The sequence below is a fragment of the Vidua chalybeata genome, chromosome 3, assembly GCF_026979565.1.
Source record: "Vidua chalybeata isolate OUT-0048 chromosome 3, bVidCha1 merged haplotype, whole genome shotgun sequence".
Taxonomy (NCBI): Eukaryota; Metazoa; Chordata; class Aves; order Passeriformes; family Viduidae; genus Vidua; species Vidua chalybeata.
Genome location: NC_071532.1, coordinates 64,790,579 through 64,810,937, shown reverse-complemented (window position 1 = coordinate 64,810,937; position 20,359 = coordinate 64,790,579). Strand labels below are relative to the sequence as shown.

At 37.9% G+C, this 20,359-nt stretch overlaps 1 protein-coding gene across 1 annotated transcript; it reads left to right on the top strand.

Annotated features, from left to right (window-relative positions):
- The first annotated feature begins 8,722 nt into the window (after positions 1 to 8,722).
- Positions 8,723 to 18,582, top strand: LOC128785746 (nephrocan-like). Its single transcript, XM_053938548.1, has 3 exons — positions 8,723 to 8,908; positions 13,785 to 14,686; positions 17,807 to 18,582. The coding sequence occupies exons 1-3, from the start codon at positions 8,723 to 8,725 to the stop codon at positions 18,252 to 18,254; spliced, it is 1,536 nt and encodes a 511-aa protein (XP_053794523.1). The 3' UTR covers positions 18,255 to 18,582.
- Positions 18,583 to 20,359: the final 1,777 nt, after the last annotated feature.

Genomic DNA, 20,359 nt, shown 5'->3' with positions numbered 1-20,359 from the left:
ATATAAAATGTATTTGCTTTTTTTAAGCTCATCCTGGTTCTGAAAATGAAAACAAATTTTAGGGAATAAGCACATGGGTGCTTTCTCCAAGGCACTCTCTTTGGTTACAGCTCATGTCCTTTGAAATGCTGCAACTCTGAGGTTGATTTCAGTGGGACCTTTATTACATTTATTTCTCTTGTGGAGAACACATGCAGGTTGTTTTTATTGCACTGAAGTTGTAATTCCACCTCAAAAGAGAAAGCTGATCACTTCAACCCAGACCGGGACCCTAATCCTGCCTACAGAAACTACTCTGCCAGCACCAGAGAGGGGAGCCCAGGGACCCTCCAGTCAGTGAGGGTCCCTAAATAATGGTGAGGGCACCAGCACCCCTCACATACAGCCCTGGGACTGAAGGGCATCCTGGGGTGAGCTTCTTTCCTTTCTCCTCTTTGCATAAATAACTGATTGGAACACACATTGACAGAAAGACACCACTTTACAGTTCAGTGCTTAGACCAGTCACCTGGAATGCAAAGAGATATGTCAGAGCAGGAAGGAATTGTACTTCCATCAATCTGTGCTTTCAGAAGAGCTTGATAAAAGCAAACTTCACCACTACCAGTAGGTATCACATTTCCTCTGGGACCTGCTATTGTAGGCTTGACAAGGAGCTGACAGAGTGTTGTTACAAACCTGTTCACTTGCCCTTTACCATTTTTAGTGGTTTCACCACAGCCCCATGCAGCCACTCATTCACTGCCCCACCAGAAGGACTGGGGACAGAATCAGGAGGGTAAAAGGTAGAGCTCATGGGCTGAGACCATGACAGTTTAATAGGGAAAACAAAAGCTGAGTAAGCAAACAGAATTAACTGTTTCCCATGGGCAGGCATGTTTTAAACCATCACCAGAGGATCTGGGCCCCATCATGTAGAATGGTTACTTGGGAAGCCAAATACCATCACTCCAAATCTCCCCCACTTTCTCCTTCTTCCCCCCACTTTATATACTGAGCATGATGTCATATGGTTGGAAATATCCCTTTGATCAGTTGGGGTCAGCTGTCCTGGTTGTGTCTCCTCCCAACTTCCCATGTACTCCCAACTTTCCTTGCCAGCATGGCAGTACAAAAAACAGAGAAGGCCTTGGCTATGTGTAAGCCCTGCTCAGCAATAACAAAACCATCTCTACATTATCAACTCTGTTTCCAGCACAAATCCAAATTACAGCCCCACGCTGTGAAGAAAATTACCCCAGGCGAAACCAGCACACCACTCAAATTGTCTGCAATTCAATTGAAGGCAGGTAGTAACAAAATGGGTGACTAATGGGGGATTCTCTTACTGTTAAACCTATCCATGGTGGAAACAAAAGCTACAGACACCTTTACATACGTACAGAAAACATTCGGGCTTTGTAAATCAGTGTGTTCAGAATAGGAGCTGAGAAAAGGCTGTAAGTGTTTTGGAGGGAGCCCAGCTGCACAGAGCATCTGCCTGACCTTCATCCTGATTTTCATTCTTCACAGCTGTATCAGCTGTCTTTTTTTGCACAAGAGCATGCAACAGAAAATCAAAGTATTTGCAGGATCAAAAGCCAAACTACTTTTATTGTTTAAATTAGTTCAGCCACACAAGAGAATTAATTATTTCGGACTATCCATTTTTATGTTAGCTTTGACTTTGAGTCTGGTACTGCACTGGAGAAGTACCTAAAGAATTCTGTTACATTCTTTGCCTTTTTTTATTGGAACAGTAATGTATCACTTAGCCAAAAATTGGATTTTTCTGCTCATATATCTCTATCATTCATTTGAACAGTATCTCCTTATCTTAACAGAGAATTTTCCCATAGTTACTGTGTAACATATCTATAGCAAATACTGACTTCAAAAACTTAGACATGTAATTTATGTATGACTACTTCTTTTTAAAGAATCACTTATTCTTAGGTTTTTAGTGTCCTTTTCCTTTTAGCTTAGGGGTTAGTCCCACTCTATCTTTAATTGTCTTTATCTACAGTGGTATCAGAGTTCTGCAGTCATTACTTTTAATTCTTTCATCCCTTATCAGTGCTACCTTTGCCTTGCATGTCCTTACATTTCACCACTCAAACAAGGTTTTGTCTCTACTTCACTCAAAGATTAGCTTCTCAAATACAATCCTTTTAGAAGCTTACATGCAGCATAGTATCTGTCTAATACATGTTGGCTTACGGATAAATGAGAAGAAATATTTATATTAAAAAAAATTAGTAAATGTAGCTATCATTAGCTACTAATTATATTCCTCACCAGAAATACTGTGTACAAGAGGGGTTGAAAGTAAAAGCAAGTATCACTTGCTTCTAAGGGTAAACACACAAATAATTAAATAATTTAGTTATCTCAAAACTATGCTTGCAGATCCCCTAGAAAATTCTGATCAGTTCCAGTTACCCTTGAAATGCCTCCCAAAATCCCCTAGAGCAACTGTAGCTCTGTTCTGTAGGGAAACTGTGCAGTAATTATGGAATTGGACCTAAGAAAGGTTAGTAGTTTTGGCCTTCAATTAGATTAAATCAATTTAGAGTAAACTGTAGCATACTACATCCTGATAACATCAACCAAGTAATCGAAGAACATTTAAAGAACAGTAGTAGTCTGAGTCAGCTGGTCCAGCAGTAAGAATCCTTTCTACAAGGAATATTTCTAACAATCATACAGCTGAAGCAAGTTATATGTCAAGAAGAATTTGGATTTGCTGCATTTAATGTCAGAGATTTCACTGAAAGCTTTGTGATCTGCTCCTTTGACCTTATCTATGGAGTGATATAGCTGATGAAGCTAATCACCAGTTAATTCCTCCACACATAATTTATGTACATAATTTCAGTTACGTTAGACAAGGTATAGGGAACGTGAGATCTCCTTATTGCACTGCTATTGAGTACATTTAAGTACAAACAGTCCTTCATAAATTTAAACCTGCATACTTTGATTACTGGAGTACCTAATTAATAATCTGAAAACTTGCTTCAAGCTTAAAGAATAAATGACCTTAAGCATGAGGAGGATATATTTTCAGACCAAAAAAAAAAAAAATCCTAAGTAATACCTGAATCAAAATTTAAAAACAAATTACTTGGATCAACATCTCCAATGCTGTAGATTTGGTATCTAGTGTCCCTGCCTAGACTGGGAAAGTGTTGTTTGAGATACAATGCAAACCTTTGGTTAGCCCCAGCCTCTGCACAAAGAATTTACAATATAAACATGTGTGTTTGCACATAAGGGTCAGTTCACCCTCTGTATTTGCAGCTGCCCAGCTGTGCGTGCCAGGCTGCAGCGCCTGCACATGTCAAGGCCACCTTCTGTGTGGTTTGTGCTGAAGCATCTTGCATGGTGGTTGTGCAGTCACAAGTGGGGGCACCAAAGGGGAAATGGAGAGAAAACAGGTAATATCTAACAGTATCAGAGTATGGGAGAAAATCAGAGATGGTAAAGCAAGAAAAGGAGGAGTTAGAGAAGATGATTACAATGTGCCTGTCTAAAGCACACTCCTTTCTGAAAGAGAGGAGGGAGTTGTCCATTTGCACTGATACTTGAATGGCCATACATTTTCAGTTGTCATTGCAGAAAATTTCTGCTAACAAAATCCAGAGATTTTGGTTTATATATTTTAGGTGATTCCTGCCTTGCAGGCCTAGCTAGTTCATAGTTGGCTGCATTTTACAGTCCATGGGTGAGTCCATGGGAGCAACAGTTTACTGACAACTATTCTAAATATCCACTCTGTATTGGTCTCACAATTCACTTCTCAGACCAGCTTTTCTTTTTTAGAGTGCTACTGTGATCTTAGTCTCATGCTTATTTCTATGTATACACTTATGCTTCGCTATTTTCATTCTGAATTTTTGTTCTGTTTTAACAAATGAATAAAAGACATGCCAAAAATGTTCAGCTTTACAGCATGCAAGAATGAAACCCTCTTTCTATTCACAAAGTGTGTTTAATTTAGAAAACTGCTGTTTCAGAGTCCTGTGCCTCACAGTTTGAGCAGCAGAAAATTTTTACGGTTTAAGCTCCATTCTGATTATGTTGGATGCTCAGTTATGAGCAGGCTGCTTTAAAGCTAAAGATATTCACAGGAAATGGAAGGGCCAGAACTAACTTGCTTCCTACAGGACTAGCAAAGTTCCATTGATTTTCTGGTTCCCTTATTGACTGGATAATCCTACCCTGCCGCTTTACTTTTAGGTGGTACTGCACAAGACACGATCTCACATACATTGATTACAGATCTTATATAACTGTTCGCATACAAAAGACCATCAGATCTACTCTCTTTACTTCTCCCATTTTCATTCCTTTTTGGGAATTACTTGAATGTCATTAATAGGAAACTGTCATTATACCATACCCTAATCTCTCGTTTCATGGGCAGAGCTCTCTGTGGCTCAATTGATGAAAAACTTTCTTCCAACAAGTGGATGCCATTGCCTACAATACTTTGAAGGCCAGTTACAGCATCATTAGTGGCATATGTTTATGAAATTATGTAAATTGACCTCCTCTAGGTGGGTTGTTTTTTGTGGGGTGCCTGCCCTAGATGCATCTGATCTGGGCTAAAATTCCTTAGCACTCATAAAACTGACAATAAGTAAAACTCCTCAATATGTGAATTTCCATTTAACAAAATTTCATTCCTTTAAATCTGTTTCACCGTGCTAGTTCTTCTGGAATGTAAATGTGCCCTGGACAAGCGAAATGCGAGAAATTCCTAAGGGGTTATCACTTGCATCTCTTCTATATTGCCAGCATGGAGGAAGAAAAGGAAACCTACCTTTTCTGCGTGGAAGAAAAATCTGCTTTAACTTATCCAGCAGCTGTTTCCAGTGTATGAAGATGACCTTGCCTGGAGTCAGAACACACCTTCTCCGTATACTATGAAAATGGATGAAAATAGTTCCACAAAATTCTTGGCTTAAGAAAATCAGGATACTTTTTTTTTTTTCCAGACAGGTCTCTGATTGCTTTTGTGAATCTCTGCTTTGTAGGATTAAAACACAAAATATTTTTTTATAAATTTATAACCTGTATATTAATTAGGTCTTAATAATTGGCCTAGAATCCATTTGCTGACTTTCTTGATTCAATGTAACCCCCTGAAGCTCTTTGTTTAGGAAACATTTCTGTAAAGCATTTCAGGATATTTCAACAGATGATTAAGAGACACATAACATTTTGAAAAACCATGTTATGATTGTTTCCCTTAGCAGCCTGATTCACTCTGAAGAGAATTCCTTGATTGGAGGTAACCTTTGCAGCAGACAAATGCCATTTGCTGTCCCTATGAAAAACTGGTCCAAATCCAAATTAAAAAACTCCAGCAAAAAATAATTATAAATTCACATGTACTCAGTGGCAGGCACTTGATAGCATATGGCACCTAAATATGCCAAGGATTCTTTAGAGCATACGCCATCACTTAGCAGTTCCTACTTGCCAAACTGCTTCTGCTTATGACATCCCTCAGGGATCAAGCTACTATCTGTGCCCTGTGCAAGCCCTGAGCTGGTCTTTTGCTCCAATTTTTCCTTTCTATGGGCAAGGGACACCCCAACTGCAAGAGCTCAGCTTCTCCATGTCTTTTGTGATAAGACAGCATCTTCCTTTGCATGGTGTGTGCCATCAGGTACATTACAAGGGATCCACCTGCAGGTTTATGGGCTTTCTTCAGACATTTCTAAACACTCCATAATAAGAGTTTTGCAGGTTCATTCTTCCCATTTTAATGTCATCTTACTTTTATGTACTTTTCTAAATCTTAGGTTAAAAACTTCTGTCTTGACCTAAATATGCGTGCTTTTGTCAAACCTGTGACTTTGATGAAGAAAGAAAAAGCCCATACACTAGTACTGTTGAAATATTGTGTGAGGCAAGGCTTGTACAAAAATAGCATGTTTTTCTTTGGCTAACTGATATATTTGGAAAAAGCCCACCAAACTTTACAGTCCTTTATGAGCCCTATTTCAGATTTGAAATAAAAGCAACAATCCTGAAAGATCTAATTTCCAGCAAATCGAGCTTGTGCTTTATCCAAATTTGTCCAATATATTTAATCAATGTCCTTATTAGCTACCAACAAGACAATATCTGACACAGACTTGGGATTTTGCAGGTTTGGATCTGAAGTGTTTACCTTTGGTTAAAGCACACACAGTGTAGGATGTCTCTGGGACTTCTCACATGGGCAGGTTTGGATGCTATTGCTCATTCTTTCTGACACAGAAGTGATGGAGTGCTACATCAGTCCTGCACAGGAATCCCCATCAAAAGCTGGGGAGAGTTTGCATTAAAATTGCTGGCAGGAAATGGCCACAATGATTCATCTTTCTAATAGTGTGCTGTGAGGTTGTGCAACTCATGGGCCAGCAGCGCTACATCCAGTACAGAGATTCTGGAATGTTTATAAATCTTTTTTTGGGGGTGTTCACTTTGGTTTGGTTTTTTTGTTTGTTTGTTTTAGGTTTTTGTTTGGGTTTTTGTTTGTTTTATTTGCTTGTTTTTTAATTATTGTATAGCCCACATCTTCCTTCTAAGCTTATGCTCATACAGTCCTTTGTCTGTTCTGTTGCCATCAGGTCTCCTAAAGTGAATAAAATGCCCACAAGTCATAATTTTATGCAAAAGCAAAGTCATCAGCTCTGGTGTGAGAATTTGTATAGAACAGGTTTAATAGGGCATCATCTTTTATAGCTGTTGCTTTAAATTACCTAGCTGCCAAAAGCAGACATATATGAGAAATTAATGGATAGATAACATCATTCTCGATTAAATCATTGATGTAAAGATAATGGAAATGAACTATTAAACCAATAATGTTTCATTTCATTAGTTTGAAAAGACCAAGGATATAGACATTACACAAAAATGCCAAGAACCAAGAATATTGCACCTAACTATGGTGCAATTACCTTGTAACAACAGCTGGGAATTCTGACATCAGCTGACTGACCTGAAATTTACAAAATAGGGAAGGTTACAATCTATGATTCTTACAGGGATTTGCAGACTGACTGCAGTACTGTAGAGCTCTCAAAACCAAACCATAGGGCTGGATCTTCATTTCTTTTGACCCTCCAGGGGCAGAAAGCAGTTGTTTTTGATGACATTTTTAAGCAAGAGAAATTCCTACATAGGATGCTGAGCATTACTGTCTTAGTTGCATCAGAATGTAAGTCCAAATCAGTGGAAAGATGGAATAAAAGAAATATACCTCAAGTAGCTGTCAGTATGCAGAAAGGATTTACGCTTTTGTCTGAATACTTTGACTCTTGTAGGGGAAAAAAAGAAAGTCAAAGCCACAAGCCAAGTATCAAACCCTAGACTGAGATACATTAAAACACTTCTTTTAATGCACAGCTGCCAAAGCTGCCCACTCACTCATTTTTGCTCAAGTGATCACTATGCCATAAGTCAGGCAGTATTTTTCTGCATAGCTTGTTAAACACGCCAATTTCACAGGCTGCTTTTGGAAAAGGTTTCTGCTCTTGTTGCTTGGTTTGGCAGATGCTGGCTTGCAGTTCTGCACTCATAGAATAGAGGATTAAGGAGACAGAAGGATCTTCAGGAAGGAATATGGCAATTGTCCAATGCAAGCCCAGCTGCATCCAATAGGCATTCCCATCAAGGACTGTTATCCATTTGTCAAATCAACTTGACATTATCTTCTGCTTGGAAAAATAACTCGCCTAGTCTGCATTTAAGGAATAGGATTACCTGCTTCTCAAGGTATGATGGAGAGGATGGAGGCAAGCAGGTAAAGTGCGATAGTGCAAAGCAGATCAATGTGATAAGGTGCAAAGGTTTCAGAAGCACACTGCTTTGTATGTTATAAACTGCTTGAGTGCAAAGGAAAATGATCACAACCAAAACCGTATGCCCTTCAAAACTTTACATCTCCAGCTGGCACAGCTAGCAGATATGCCAGAGAAGCACTAATAAGCAGAGAGAAAACTCTAGGGGAAATCTTTCTGTTCTCCATCTGTCATGGAGTAAATAGGCCTTATTGATTATCTACCACTTGATTTATACTAAATGCTTTCAAGCATTTCCCATTTATAATTTTCAAATATAAGAATAATTAAATTTTGATTTATGGGAATTACACAAGAAGAGGTGATTTTTTTGTCCAATCAGCAGCACTCAGCTGTACCTCAGGTATTAAGAAAACTAATAGAATGTTTTAGCTCTAAAATAGTAGCAGCCTGAGTTTTGAGGTTTTGGGTGGTGGTCTGAATAACGCAAGAGGAAGAGTGAAAAAGCTTCAGTGATGGCTGCAGTTGTGTTTTTACTGTTTCTAATACCAGGTCACAGAAGATACAAAGGTTTTACAGCCCCACTATAAAACAGCTCTTTATCTTTTCTCCACTAATTCCATGGTGTCACATTTAACAAAACTAGGAAACTGAAGATAATATGGATGTTTGCAGATTAGCTGTCAGGTAATAAATAACACTAATTTCACATACCTACAAATGTAAAGGAACCTTATCACTGTTTAAGTTTCTCACTCTTTGTAATGCCTGCCACCATCTTAACCCAGGCAAATTACAGTATTGTTTTTGCTGTTTTTTCACTGGATAAAATACACAGTCATAATATCCTTTTATCAGATTTCATGGTATAAAAGGGCCTTGGTGCTTAATTCAAGCTGTATGTTGCTGAGGCAATTGCAGAGTTCCTGTTCTGGAAGATGTATTTGTCTTACCTTTTAGTTGCCTTGTCTTTTCAGAGCGCTCTAAGTACCACTTGCCCTAGAAGATGCAGCTGTGACCCTGCCCAGTCAGTGCAATGCTACAGGGCTATAGAGATCCCCAGAGAAATTCCTTTTACCACCAGGAGACTCTACATCAGCCACAGCAAAATTAAGCAACTCCAGGTAAGAAAACCCAGAAAAAGTACTTTTTGTAGTGCACTGTAATTGAAAGTTGGACTTGCCAGATGGTGGTGGCATCTAGTGAGGAGAGAATCTTATTCCATGCTCTAAAAACTGACAAACTGCTGCCAGATCTGGTTTTATTTTTACTTACTCTTTAAGGATATGTAAATATATTCCTGTAGTGTTTTCATGTTCCTGCAGTCTCCAAGCACTAGTTCATGCTCCAAAAAAATGGTATTTTACAACTAGCAGCCATAACTTGACTTGTTTTATATATGGTCAAATAACCATTGACTTTCAGAGTAATTTTTTACCTGTTAAAAGCTTTTTCTATTTTTGATACAATATAATATATTTTCACAGTAAAATGAAAGGGTTTATGTCATTAGAATAATTTGCGTAATGAATGAAATTGAAGCTCTTTTTCTCCTCTTGAGCTGCATCAGGTACAACTGCTATTAGAAATGACAGAGGAAGTAAGTTTGAATCTAAGATACAGCATGAGATGTTTCTAAAAGCAAGCCCAGGCCTATCTAATAACTCACATAAAGGAGAGCAGCTTCTAACCAAAGCTGCCAGGTATTTGTGCTATTGAAAAAGTTTATTCTGGGTTTCTTGAGGCACCAGTGGTTCACTTTATTAAAGGCAGCCGCTTATGCTCACCTTGCACTACACTCTGGAATGGTGCTTCCTTGTTTCCTATCCTGGAATAAATATCTTTATTTAATAAATTCACCTTGTATAGACAGACACAAGGGAAATATAACCACCTATATTACACATGCTTGCTGTGTATCAATTTACTACAAATAATAAGAAATTTGCAATTCAAATGAGATACATTTTCTCTTACAAAGAATTTCACTGCTCTGAAATGCATCTTTGATTTCGCTCTCAGGACTAAATGAAGTAGGCTGGAAGGCAGCTTAGAGCAGCATCTAGAATGCCTGTTGCCCACTGACAAATAGTGATTGTACAGTTTTCCTCTAAGAAAGTTTACTCTTTTAGCTGCTACTAATATCTCTGGTTTTCTTGTTTTATCTCACTCACCCACAAGAGTCAAACATTGGTGTGATTTAGCTGTACTTGGGGTAAACAAAAGGTTTGTCAAATGAATTCTGTATTAGCAAATACATTTTCTGTGCAAACTCTTCCCTCCTCCTCTCCATTATTTTCTTTCTAAGATAAATAAGATGAGCCATTTTCTGTTTCTTAGGCTAGGTGTCTATACCTGTCAGTAACTCCTCAGTTACAAGTGGCCTTAGGTTCTGACTAGAGTATAAGACAGGTGCCATAAAGCATTAAAATGTTGGATATAAGTGAATGAAGTAGTGGGATAAATGTTTTATGACCCATCAAAACAAATTGTGTGTGAAACCATTTAAGAAGAGAGTTTTTCACTTTGTACATTAATTCCACTGGCTATGAGTCTGCCTTACTGCTACTACTGACTTTGCACTGAAAGGAAAGAAGCCCTTTCACACTATGTCCTAATGTAGGCTGTTTCCTTGAGATGATACTGTGTCTTTGGATATATTTTTTACTTTTTTTCCCCATGCAATAAATTATACTCCTGAGGTTGGTTTTGACATCATAAATACCTACACTTAATTTTACACAGCTGAGCAATTCCACTGGCACATATTATAGTGCTTAGGGAAACATCTCTGCTTTAAAGTACATGTCTGCAAGCACTGAAATAACTTTATAGGATTTTAGGGTTTTGGTGTAGGATTTTTATTCATTTGGCTGATTTGATTTGGGTGTTTTTATTTGTTTGGTTTTTAAAATTCCTTTATTTACCTACTCATAGATAAAATAACATACTTTCCTAAAGAAGTTGAATGGAAGTCCAGAATTCCCATAGCTGACCTCCAAGAGACTTTTATATGTAAGCATTCACAAATATTATAGTTTGGCAATTAGGTGTCTCAGAAGAACAAAAAAATATTGTTTCAATTATTTCTGCACCTTAATTTGCATTATTATTAAAATAGTGAAGAAATAATATTTTAAAAAGAATATATATTTATATGCTAAATCCTATATGTTAAAAAAAAACCCAAGAAAAATAGTAGATCCTTTGTTTCTTTTACCCTGGTCAATTTTGTATTTGTTCTGACAGGGCTGATCAGCATTAAAAACAGTGGCTGGCACTTTTGCTTTTGGTAATTTTACAACCTGGGGTTTGTTATAAAAAGGCTTTATAATAACAAAACTACATTACTTTTAGCATCTTTTTTCATTATTTTCTGCTTCCTCCTTGATTTGAAGATCAACTATAACCTTTTTACTCTTAATTTAAAATTTAGTTTATATCTAACTATACTATTAAGTGGGGTTTTACGTGCTAAAAGAAAATCATCTACCTTGCCTCCAGCATAGGGAACTGTTCTTAAAAAACTGCTTGTAACATATCCTAAGTCACAACAACTCAAAAACCAAAAAATAAAAGTAATTAAAATATCAAATTCCTTAAAATGTTTGTATTAAGTAACAGCATATTAGATCCACTTTTAGGAGATCAATGTTTTAAAATATAAAGTTATTATAGTATCATTTTACAGGCAATCCAGTTAGAGAATGTTAGAGAATAAAACACTGCTTCCTAGCAAAAAAAGACCTGGTGGGGTTTCAAATATGTTTCGATTTGTATTAGAAAGACTAGGTGGTTTATAAAAGCATGGATAAATATTTAAGTCTCAAACCAGCATGGTCACAAAGCTTAGCAATTCATACGAAATAGGTGGAAAACAGAAATTATAAAAATACTCATTAAGAAGCCTAACATCATTACAGAGCAAATGCCTGTATATTGACCTTCACGTAGCTCTCTGTCACTTAATAAGATGAAAATTAAGCCTCTCAGATACATAAAGAAATCAACTGAGGAAAAGCAGAAAACATTACTTTTGTATTTTATAGGAGAAAATGTGTTGAATTGTAAAGATTCGTAATTGTTTGAATTTCCATTAAATGGTTTTATAATTACATGGGATTATGTTTTTGTGCTTTTGACCAATGCAGCTCATTCCCATGTACAAGATCACCTACCTAATCATGACCAAAACTGGACATCAGCAGTTCTGATATTGCTATATAGCTATATATACACAAAACACTGCATTATAGAAAAATAAAATTACATAATTTGGACAACTTTGTTGTTTACTGTTGAAAATATAAGGTTTTTAATAGAGGAAGATTACCTCATTGAATTTAAATATAATTGATGGAGAAACCTGCTTCAATAGAGGTTCCATATCTATACTTTCTCAGTAATTGCATCAAAATTTGCAATTCAGAAATTGCTTTGCAATACAGAATAAAGTTAATCAGAAAGAAAAGCTAAGGATACCACAGCAAAATGAAATCTGTCTTGTCTTTCACAGCTGTGCTGGCTTTAATTTTAACAGAAGTTAAAATGCAGAGTCTGTAGCTGAGATGAAGAGATACAGCCCAAAAATATGCAAGAGTTGGACAAATGAAGCTGTAAGACGTCTTTTAACAGTCACCTTTATGATCTGATTTCACTTACACAAGTGTGATAGTCAAATGTATCTAACCAGGATTATGGAACAAAATTACTACCTAGTACCTGTACTGCAAAAGGACTTGTACTGCCCTCGATGCAGATTCCTGACTGGGATGAGGGGTTGTGCTGGGATGAGGGGCTGTATAGCTTCCCCCACTGAGGGTAAAATATGCTGGGAGCTACTAAGCCCTGGGGGAAATAGCAAAAAGAATCTACTGTTACTTCAGCATCTCTAACTGGTGTGGTATGCCTGAGACCTGTAGTGAGATGTTTTTGGACATGGGAAGAGAAAACAAATGAGGACATTCCTTCCCACCACTCCTGTGCAGAACACCTGCTCATGTTGCATTTCTGGGGGGATTCCCATATAAATGATCTTTTAAGACTCAGTCAATGAGGTCAATGGGAAGCATATCTGGCAATTTCAGAAAACCAATGTTTTAGCAACTGGTGTGCTTGGAGAACTCACTGGCTCACCCTCATTGCATACTTCCTCCTAGCTCAGCTTAGAGAAAGCTGCCAGATTCACTTAGGTTTGCTGCTTAACTTGAGACACAAGATGGCAAGCTTTGTAAACAAGCACCTTCCAACAGAGCAGAAAAATAATGAAACAATTGTGTGCCTCTCTATATAATAGTCATAGTCAACATCTAAGTACTATTTAGAGCTGCAAAGCATCTGTTTATTACCAACTAATAAAAACTAAGTTTCTGTGAAAACACAGATGTGATTTTTCAGGCCAGGCTGATCTGTCACTTTTGGTTTGATCATATTAATATGTGAGGTTTTTATTTTAAAAGAAAGTAGTGGGAGAGAGAAAAGTGTAGAATTTTAGTTTTCTGCCAAAACAGTAGCAAGAGGTAAAGATATCCATGGGTACTCCCTCTGGGGAATGCATGCTGCAGTGACAGTACTGTTGATACATGGAAATGGCTGTATTATGAACTCAAAAGTGCTCTAGCAAGCACCATTGAACACAATGCACATTAACAACCATCCACTCTTTGCAAAGATTTCTGCCACTGGTGTTGTTAGCTTTCCATTTTATATAGGCTATCGACCAGGAGGAAATAAAATGAATGTTCCTTCTTCAAATGTATGTGTTTGCTCAAAACCTACTACAGCATAGACTTAAACCACAAAATTCTGGAAATGTAAATAAATACTGGCAAATCACAGGCACCTATAGTAATACCTCTACTGTTACCACTTATTTTAGTTTATCATTCTAAATATATTGTTTTTCAGCATATTCTAGCAATTGTCCAAGCATCCAGAAGTACTAAGCAGTGAGGATATCTATAAATGTACTATCATATTATTTTTTTTTTCCTCTTTAAGTTTACTGACTTCAGGAGAATGTCAGTCCTCGAAGAGCTGGTCCTATCATGCAGTGGCATAGAATCAATAGAAAACAACACTTTTAAAGCTCTGAGCACCTTGAAGTCCCTGGAACTCTGCAAAAATCAGCTAAAGAAAATACCCACCTTTCTCCCATCTGGCCTTGAAATTTTAAGACTCGCTGATAATTCCATCAATGCTCTGCATGCATCTGATTTTGCAGGTTTGATGAAACTAAGGGTGCTTGATCTTCGGAACAACTTGATTGCAACTCTGCCTCCGAGTGCATTTTCTTCCCTTTACAATTTACAGACTCTCATCCTGGATGGCAATAACATGGAATCTGTGTCTGCACCACTTAGGCTTCCTAGGCTGAAGTACCTGAGCATGGCTGATAATAAACTGAATTCCTTCCCAACCAACTTCTTTGCATCTTTCCAAAGTCTACATTTTCTCAGCTTAAGTTGTAACTTTCTGACAAAAGTGCCTCTTGACCTACCTAAATCCCTGCTGTCACTAAAATTAGAGAAAAACCAACTTAAAATGGTGAGACTTCGAGATGTGAAACACCTAGAAAATCTGTCTGAGTTCCTTCTCTCAGAAAATCAGCTGACATCAATAGATGGTGCCCAGCTTCTTCCTAACTTAACAACACTGGAGCTCTCTAAGAACAAGCTCCACACTGTGCCCCTCAGGCTGCCCAGCAGGCTGCAGAAACTCGACTGCAGCAATAACCTGATCCAAACGGTGACAGCACAGGATTTTCAAGGACTCCAAGACCTGAAGCACTTGTTTCTCGACAACAATGCTGTCAGCACGTTCGAGGCGGGAGCTCTCCAGCAGTGCGTGCAGCTTTCCAATCTGGCACTGGAACAGAATCTCCTCAGTTCTATTCCGCTGAGGCAAGTGAATCTCAGGACAGCTGGTTCCAAAGTGTCATCTCTCCTTCCTTGCATTATGAGAATGAGAGCCAAAAATTGGTATTCAGACCTAGTCACAGTAGAAGTCTGTCCATACCATAAACCCATTGCCATAACTAGCACTAATTAGCACTCCTGTTAGCAGTCTCAGAGTAGAGCTGCTTTCATTACATCTGTGGCCCCCAATGAATCTGCTCATTTTGCATCTCTCCCTGCCAGTGAGACCACTTTATTTAATTAGCACACCAATAAGAAAAACCTGCTAGGAGAATGCAACAGACTTACTACCAAGGTTATACTGCTACTTAGATTTACCTTCCCCCACAAAAAAAAAATAATTGAGCATTTGATATAAAGGATAGATAGCAATTTTAAAGCTGATGTTTCTACCAAACCACACCAAGTTTATTATTATTAAAATATTAAGATTTCGGAAGCTGAATCTGATCAAAAATAATGCACTTTTTCAGTGATATTGGCATTCACAGCTTCATTAAATTCACACATTACAAGGTATTCAGAATGCATATAAAGTCTCCAGCTTCAGGCTATAAGAAAAATTCCAGTCAACAGAGCACAGAAGAAACATCCCTTGGGCACACTGTGTTCATTAATGCTCTGCTTAGAGGATCTCTTACATTCATCTCAGTGTTGGAACTGGCCATTATCAGAGATGGTATATTAAGCCAAATGGAGGCTATTCTGATATAAAGTGGTGACTTTATTATTACAAAATGCTGTGCAATAAGATGGCATAAAAATAGTTAAGTAATTCCATTAACATCAACTTCTTTAACAAAACTGGACTGTTAAACTTTATTTTTATGGCTTGTAGACAGGTTTAACTAGCCTAAATAAATAACACAGTAAAATTTCAATTAATTTAGTATCATGTCCTTTAGCATTTAAATCCATTTGGCAACAGCTTTATAATCAGAAACTGATTTAGTGGTGTATAAATATTTGATTTTAGTCTATCTTGACAGGAATGTTTAATGCTTTGTAGTTACTTTAGTATTGTCTAATCCATCTTATTTTACAACCTTTGTAGTCAAGAGAATGAACAGGAAGGAGTTCTCTACTAGTCTTTAAACAGTACGACTCTTAAAGAGATATTGGAGACCTTTCATTCCAACAGTAAATACAGATTTCCAGGGAGGGCTGTAAATATAAAAGAGGTGAAAAAAAATGACAAGAAATAAAACTTATGTACTTAATTTAATTGTCTGATGATGAACAGGTATGCATGGATATACAGAAAAATAACTACTTTTGACTTCTATCTGAGAACTCTGTCAGGTGTAAAAGTTAAAAGATATGACTGATGTGCTAAAGTGAATAGTCTTAGCAGGTTTTTTGCAGAAATGAGGAGAAAGAAAGCTCCTTTCCCTTCTTTTCTGAAAAGAAAATAATCCACAAGTCCAAGTATTTTCAGGACTTTTAGAGAAGACCTGTACTTCATAAAATCCTACAGGGCGTGGTGAAGAATCTGATGATATTCCTTAGAGTGGCAGTATCACAGTGTGGCTGCCATGGTCAGCTCCCAGGTGAGCATAGCTCCTCTTCCAGCTGCAGGGCACTCCATCATGTACTCAGTGGCATTATTTTATCTAGATCAACACAGCCTGAAGTCAAACAATATAGCCATAAAGTTTAAGTCTAACTTTAGTACAATAAGACTCTTCACAGGTTTAATGACATGCTGGTCAGACTTTGGACTGTAATCAGTCTGGATAAATCTCTTGGGTGACTTCCCACTGCCTTTGACATCAGTGGCACTAGGGTTTTACCCCAGAGTACCCTTCTGGCATTACAGTGTCATATTTGGCATTTGTCCGCAGTTGTTTCAAAACCGATTTATTGCAGCCATAAGCATTTGGTAAGGTCAGATTTTGTGAAGTGAATCACCATACCAATACATGAAGTTCTCATCTCCCCAGGAAAAACAGCACAATACAGAACTGCCCTAGTCTTGAAATAGTAACATTGAACTTGTCAGGTTTTCACAGATCTGGAAACCATCTTTCAGCTTAAGAGGTTCAAACTTGGCTTCACAAAAAACAGTGAATGAGGGTCACTGACTATCCCATAACTTTACCAGTTGTAGTATACTGCTGTTCTAGTCTAAATAGATCTTGGTAATATGATTATCATTTCCCTGAGAGGTTCAGTCAAGTTTCCTTAAAATCTGTAACCTTGACTCTTAATTTCATCACTTTGCATACTACCACGGTAAGGTGATTTTAAGTTACTTTCAAATTAATCTTATTAAAGATATTCCATGCCTATGCTTTTCTGTTAAGCACTTGTCATTGACCATATCAGAGAGAAATGAAAAGATCATAAATGAGCAAGACTTTTGAAATTAAGATATTTTCATATATATGTGTAATGTATGTCAAAATAAGAAATTATACTGGCCTGTCCAGTATCATATCCAGAGAGTATGATCTTTTTCTCTTCTAAATGTAACCAGTTCTAAGTCTCAAAAGTACTGTTTTAAAAGCATTTATATTTTCCCTGTTGCTGATTTCTTAACACCTTATCATCAGATGGATTACTGCTGTGATGATTAATGTTTGAGTCTTATGGGAGCAGGAGAAAATGAAAAAATGGAAAAAGTCTAATTCTTTATCAACTAAAAATGTTTTTAAACAAATCATATATAAAAGTAGTTGAAGGAACAGTGCTGCCACAATTGTCTAAACTTTTGATCCTTCATGGTGCTATAGTTTGGTCACTGGCATTGAAGAGTACAAAAAGCATTTTTAAACTTGACAATCAATTAAACAGCTGATTTCCTTCATAATACAGAACAAGACTGCTGTTCAGTTCAGTCGCATGAACAGTCAGTACAGGTCAGAACTGCAGTAATTTGGGAAAACATTTCAAGGGTGTACACACAGTACAGCTATAACATAAAAACAAAGAACAAACAAACCAACCCAATATGAACATCTGTTTTTGCAGAAGATTGCATTTTTTAGTGATAGCTTTATTTTACTACATTAAATGTGCCTGGACAAATACCCACCACCAAATATCACTTACAGAAACAGTATGATGAACATAACACCTTTCTATTGTTTTATTTTTGTTCAGACTTCCAGACACCCTTGCTAGATTGGATCTAAAAGGAAATGACATAGAGGATGTTGGAGAACAAGAGCTGAAGGACTTGAAACAGCTTCAGGTTTTAAATTTACGGAATAACAAAATATCTCTCTTGGATCGCAAAGTCTTGGAGTATTTACCTCGTCTTCGTCATCTGTATTTAGATGGAAACCCTTGGAACTGCACCTGTGACCTTCTCAGAACCAGAAGAGCTCTGGTGGCCAAAGGGACAGATGTCTGGGGAGGGCAGTGTGCAGCGCCAGCACAAAGCCGAGGAGAAAGTTGGATGTCTTCCAAAAAGATTCTGCAGCAGTGTGAAGACAATCTGTCTTCTATGGAAAGGGGCAAAGAGGACAGAAAGAAAATGAAACCCAATGAGGCCTCCAGCATTGGAGTGAACACAGATGATGATTACTACGATTATGAATTAGATTAGTGTCACAGTTTATCTTTAGTGAACCTTAAAGTTGTCTAGAGCTGCCCACTGCTACCAGTGTCTCTACTGACAAGCAGTCTTCTCACCTGTCATTAACTTTTCCTGCTCTATTTCTACTACAAGAAATAATAGCCAGTGACAGAAGGGCTACAGAAGGCTGTCATTGTGAACTAAATATTGTGAAAAAAAAATTTTGTTTTTCTATACCATTGATACTATGTAGTTTGAGGGAAGCAAGAATACAATTACTATCTGTTAGAAAAGCAATCTGTAACTCTGTATGAACCTTTTTATAGTAGAACATTTCTTATAGTTGCATAAAACCCCCACAAATAAAATTTTGCAATACCACAGGACACTATTACTAGGAGTCTGGCATTCAACACATTTAAACTCATGGATCTGCAGGCTGACATGGAGAGTTACACTGATGTGAGCAATTTTTTGAGATTGTTCAGAAATTCTTGCTTTTGAGAAATTCATTTCAGTTTTCCTGAAACTTTCCCCTTTTTTGTTTATTTTAAACTATTTTAAATGATGTTAGACTAAATTAGCTGAGCTGCAGGCAAAACACAGAAGGCTTATCTTCATCACAGCAAGTGAAATAAACAGAAGAATGAGTGTCCTATTAATGAGATTTAATAGTAGTCCTGAAGTTAATAGTGAGGAATGAAAACACTGGGGTCAAGTTGATCTGATTCTGTTGTAAACAAAAGAAGGCAGATTCTCAGGAAATAGATCCTGGCAAATATTAGGATAAGATGAAGTGAGGTGAAGGTTTTGTAAGATTTTATTTTGGTATCTGAATAGCTAATTTGCTATAATATAGCTCAAGATACCATGTGTATACTTTTAAGTTAGGTATACTTAATGTGCAAGTACAGACTGCAAGTTTCCCCCTTCACTAGCCAGAACTTTCCAGACTTGTGCACATACACACAAAAAATGACTAAATGCTATATAATTAATGCATTAACTCTGTTATATGTACAAATTTTATCAAGCAGTTCCCAAAGAGCTTGAAAACTAAACAAAACTGGATTAGTGAGACCACTAAAACCAGTGACTTGCAAACAATCACTTGTTAGTTTGTGATCTCAGGTGATAACTGATGAGTAATTACATCAGCAAATTACTTTTCAAGGCAAAGTTTCTATTATTTTTTATATCCCATTAGCATTCAGTAACTGAGTAATCACTCATCTTCACGGAGGCTGATTTGTCAGGTGTCAGAGTGCAGCTATTTGGTTACGTTTCTTATGCAAGTGTGATTGATACATGCGTTTCTTAGGTTCCCCAACACATTAAGCTATGCAATTGGAATAGAGACACCAGAACTCATTTTTCTTTATGTTTCCTTATCATCAGACTCTGCAGAGGGGTCTGCACAGGTTGGATCAATGGGCTAAGGCCAGCTGTGTGAGACTGAACAAGGCCAAGTGGCATGCCCTGCCCCAACCCCCCAGCATTACAGGCTGGGGCAGAGGGGCTGGAAAGCTGCCAAGCAGAAAAGGACCTGGAGGTTCTGGTCAACAGCTGACTGGGTATGAGCCAGTGTGTGCCCAGGTGGCCAAGAAGGCCGATGGCATCTGGTCTGTGTCAGCAATGGTGTGGCCAGCAGGACGAGGGCAGCGAGTGCCCCTCTGTACTCAGCACTGGTGAGGCCACACCTTGAACGCTGTGCTCACTTTTGGGCCCCTCACTACGAGAAAGACCTTGAGGTGCTGGAGCCTGCCCAGAGAAGGGAAATGGAGCTGGTGAAGGGCCTAAAGGCTATGAGGAACAGCTGAGAGAGCTGTGGTTCTTTAGCCTGAAAGGAGGCTCCAGGGGGGCCTGATCACTCTCACAACTCCCTGAAAGGAGGAAGTAGCAAGATTGGGGTCAGTCTCACGAAACCAGTGAAAGGACCAGAGCAGATGGTCTCAAGCTGCAACAGAGAGGTTTAAATTAGTTATTATGAGAATTTTTTTTCACGGAAAGCCTTGTCAAGCATTGGCACAGACTTCCCAGGGAAGTGGTGGAATCACCACCTTGGATGTGTTCAAAAGATGTGGATATGGCACTTAACAAAATGGTTAAGCAGAGGACTTGGCAGTACTGGGTTA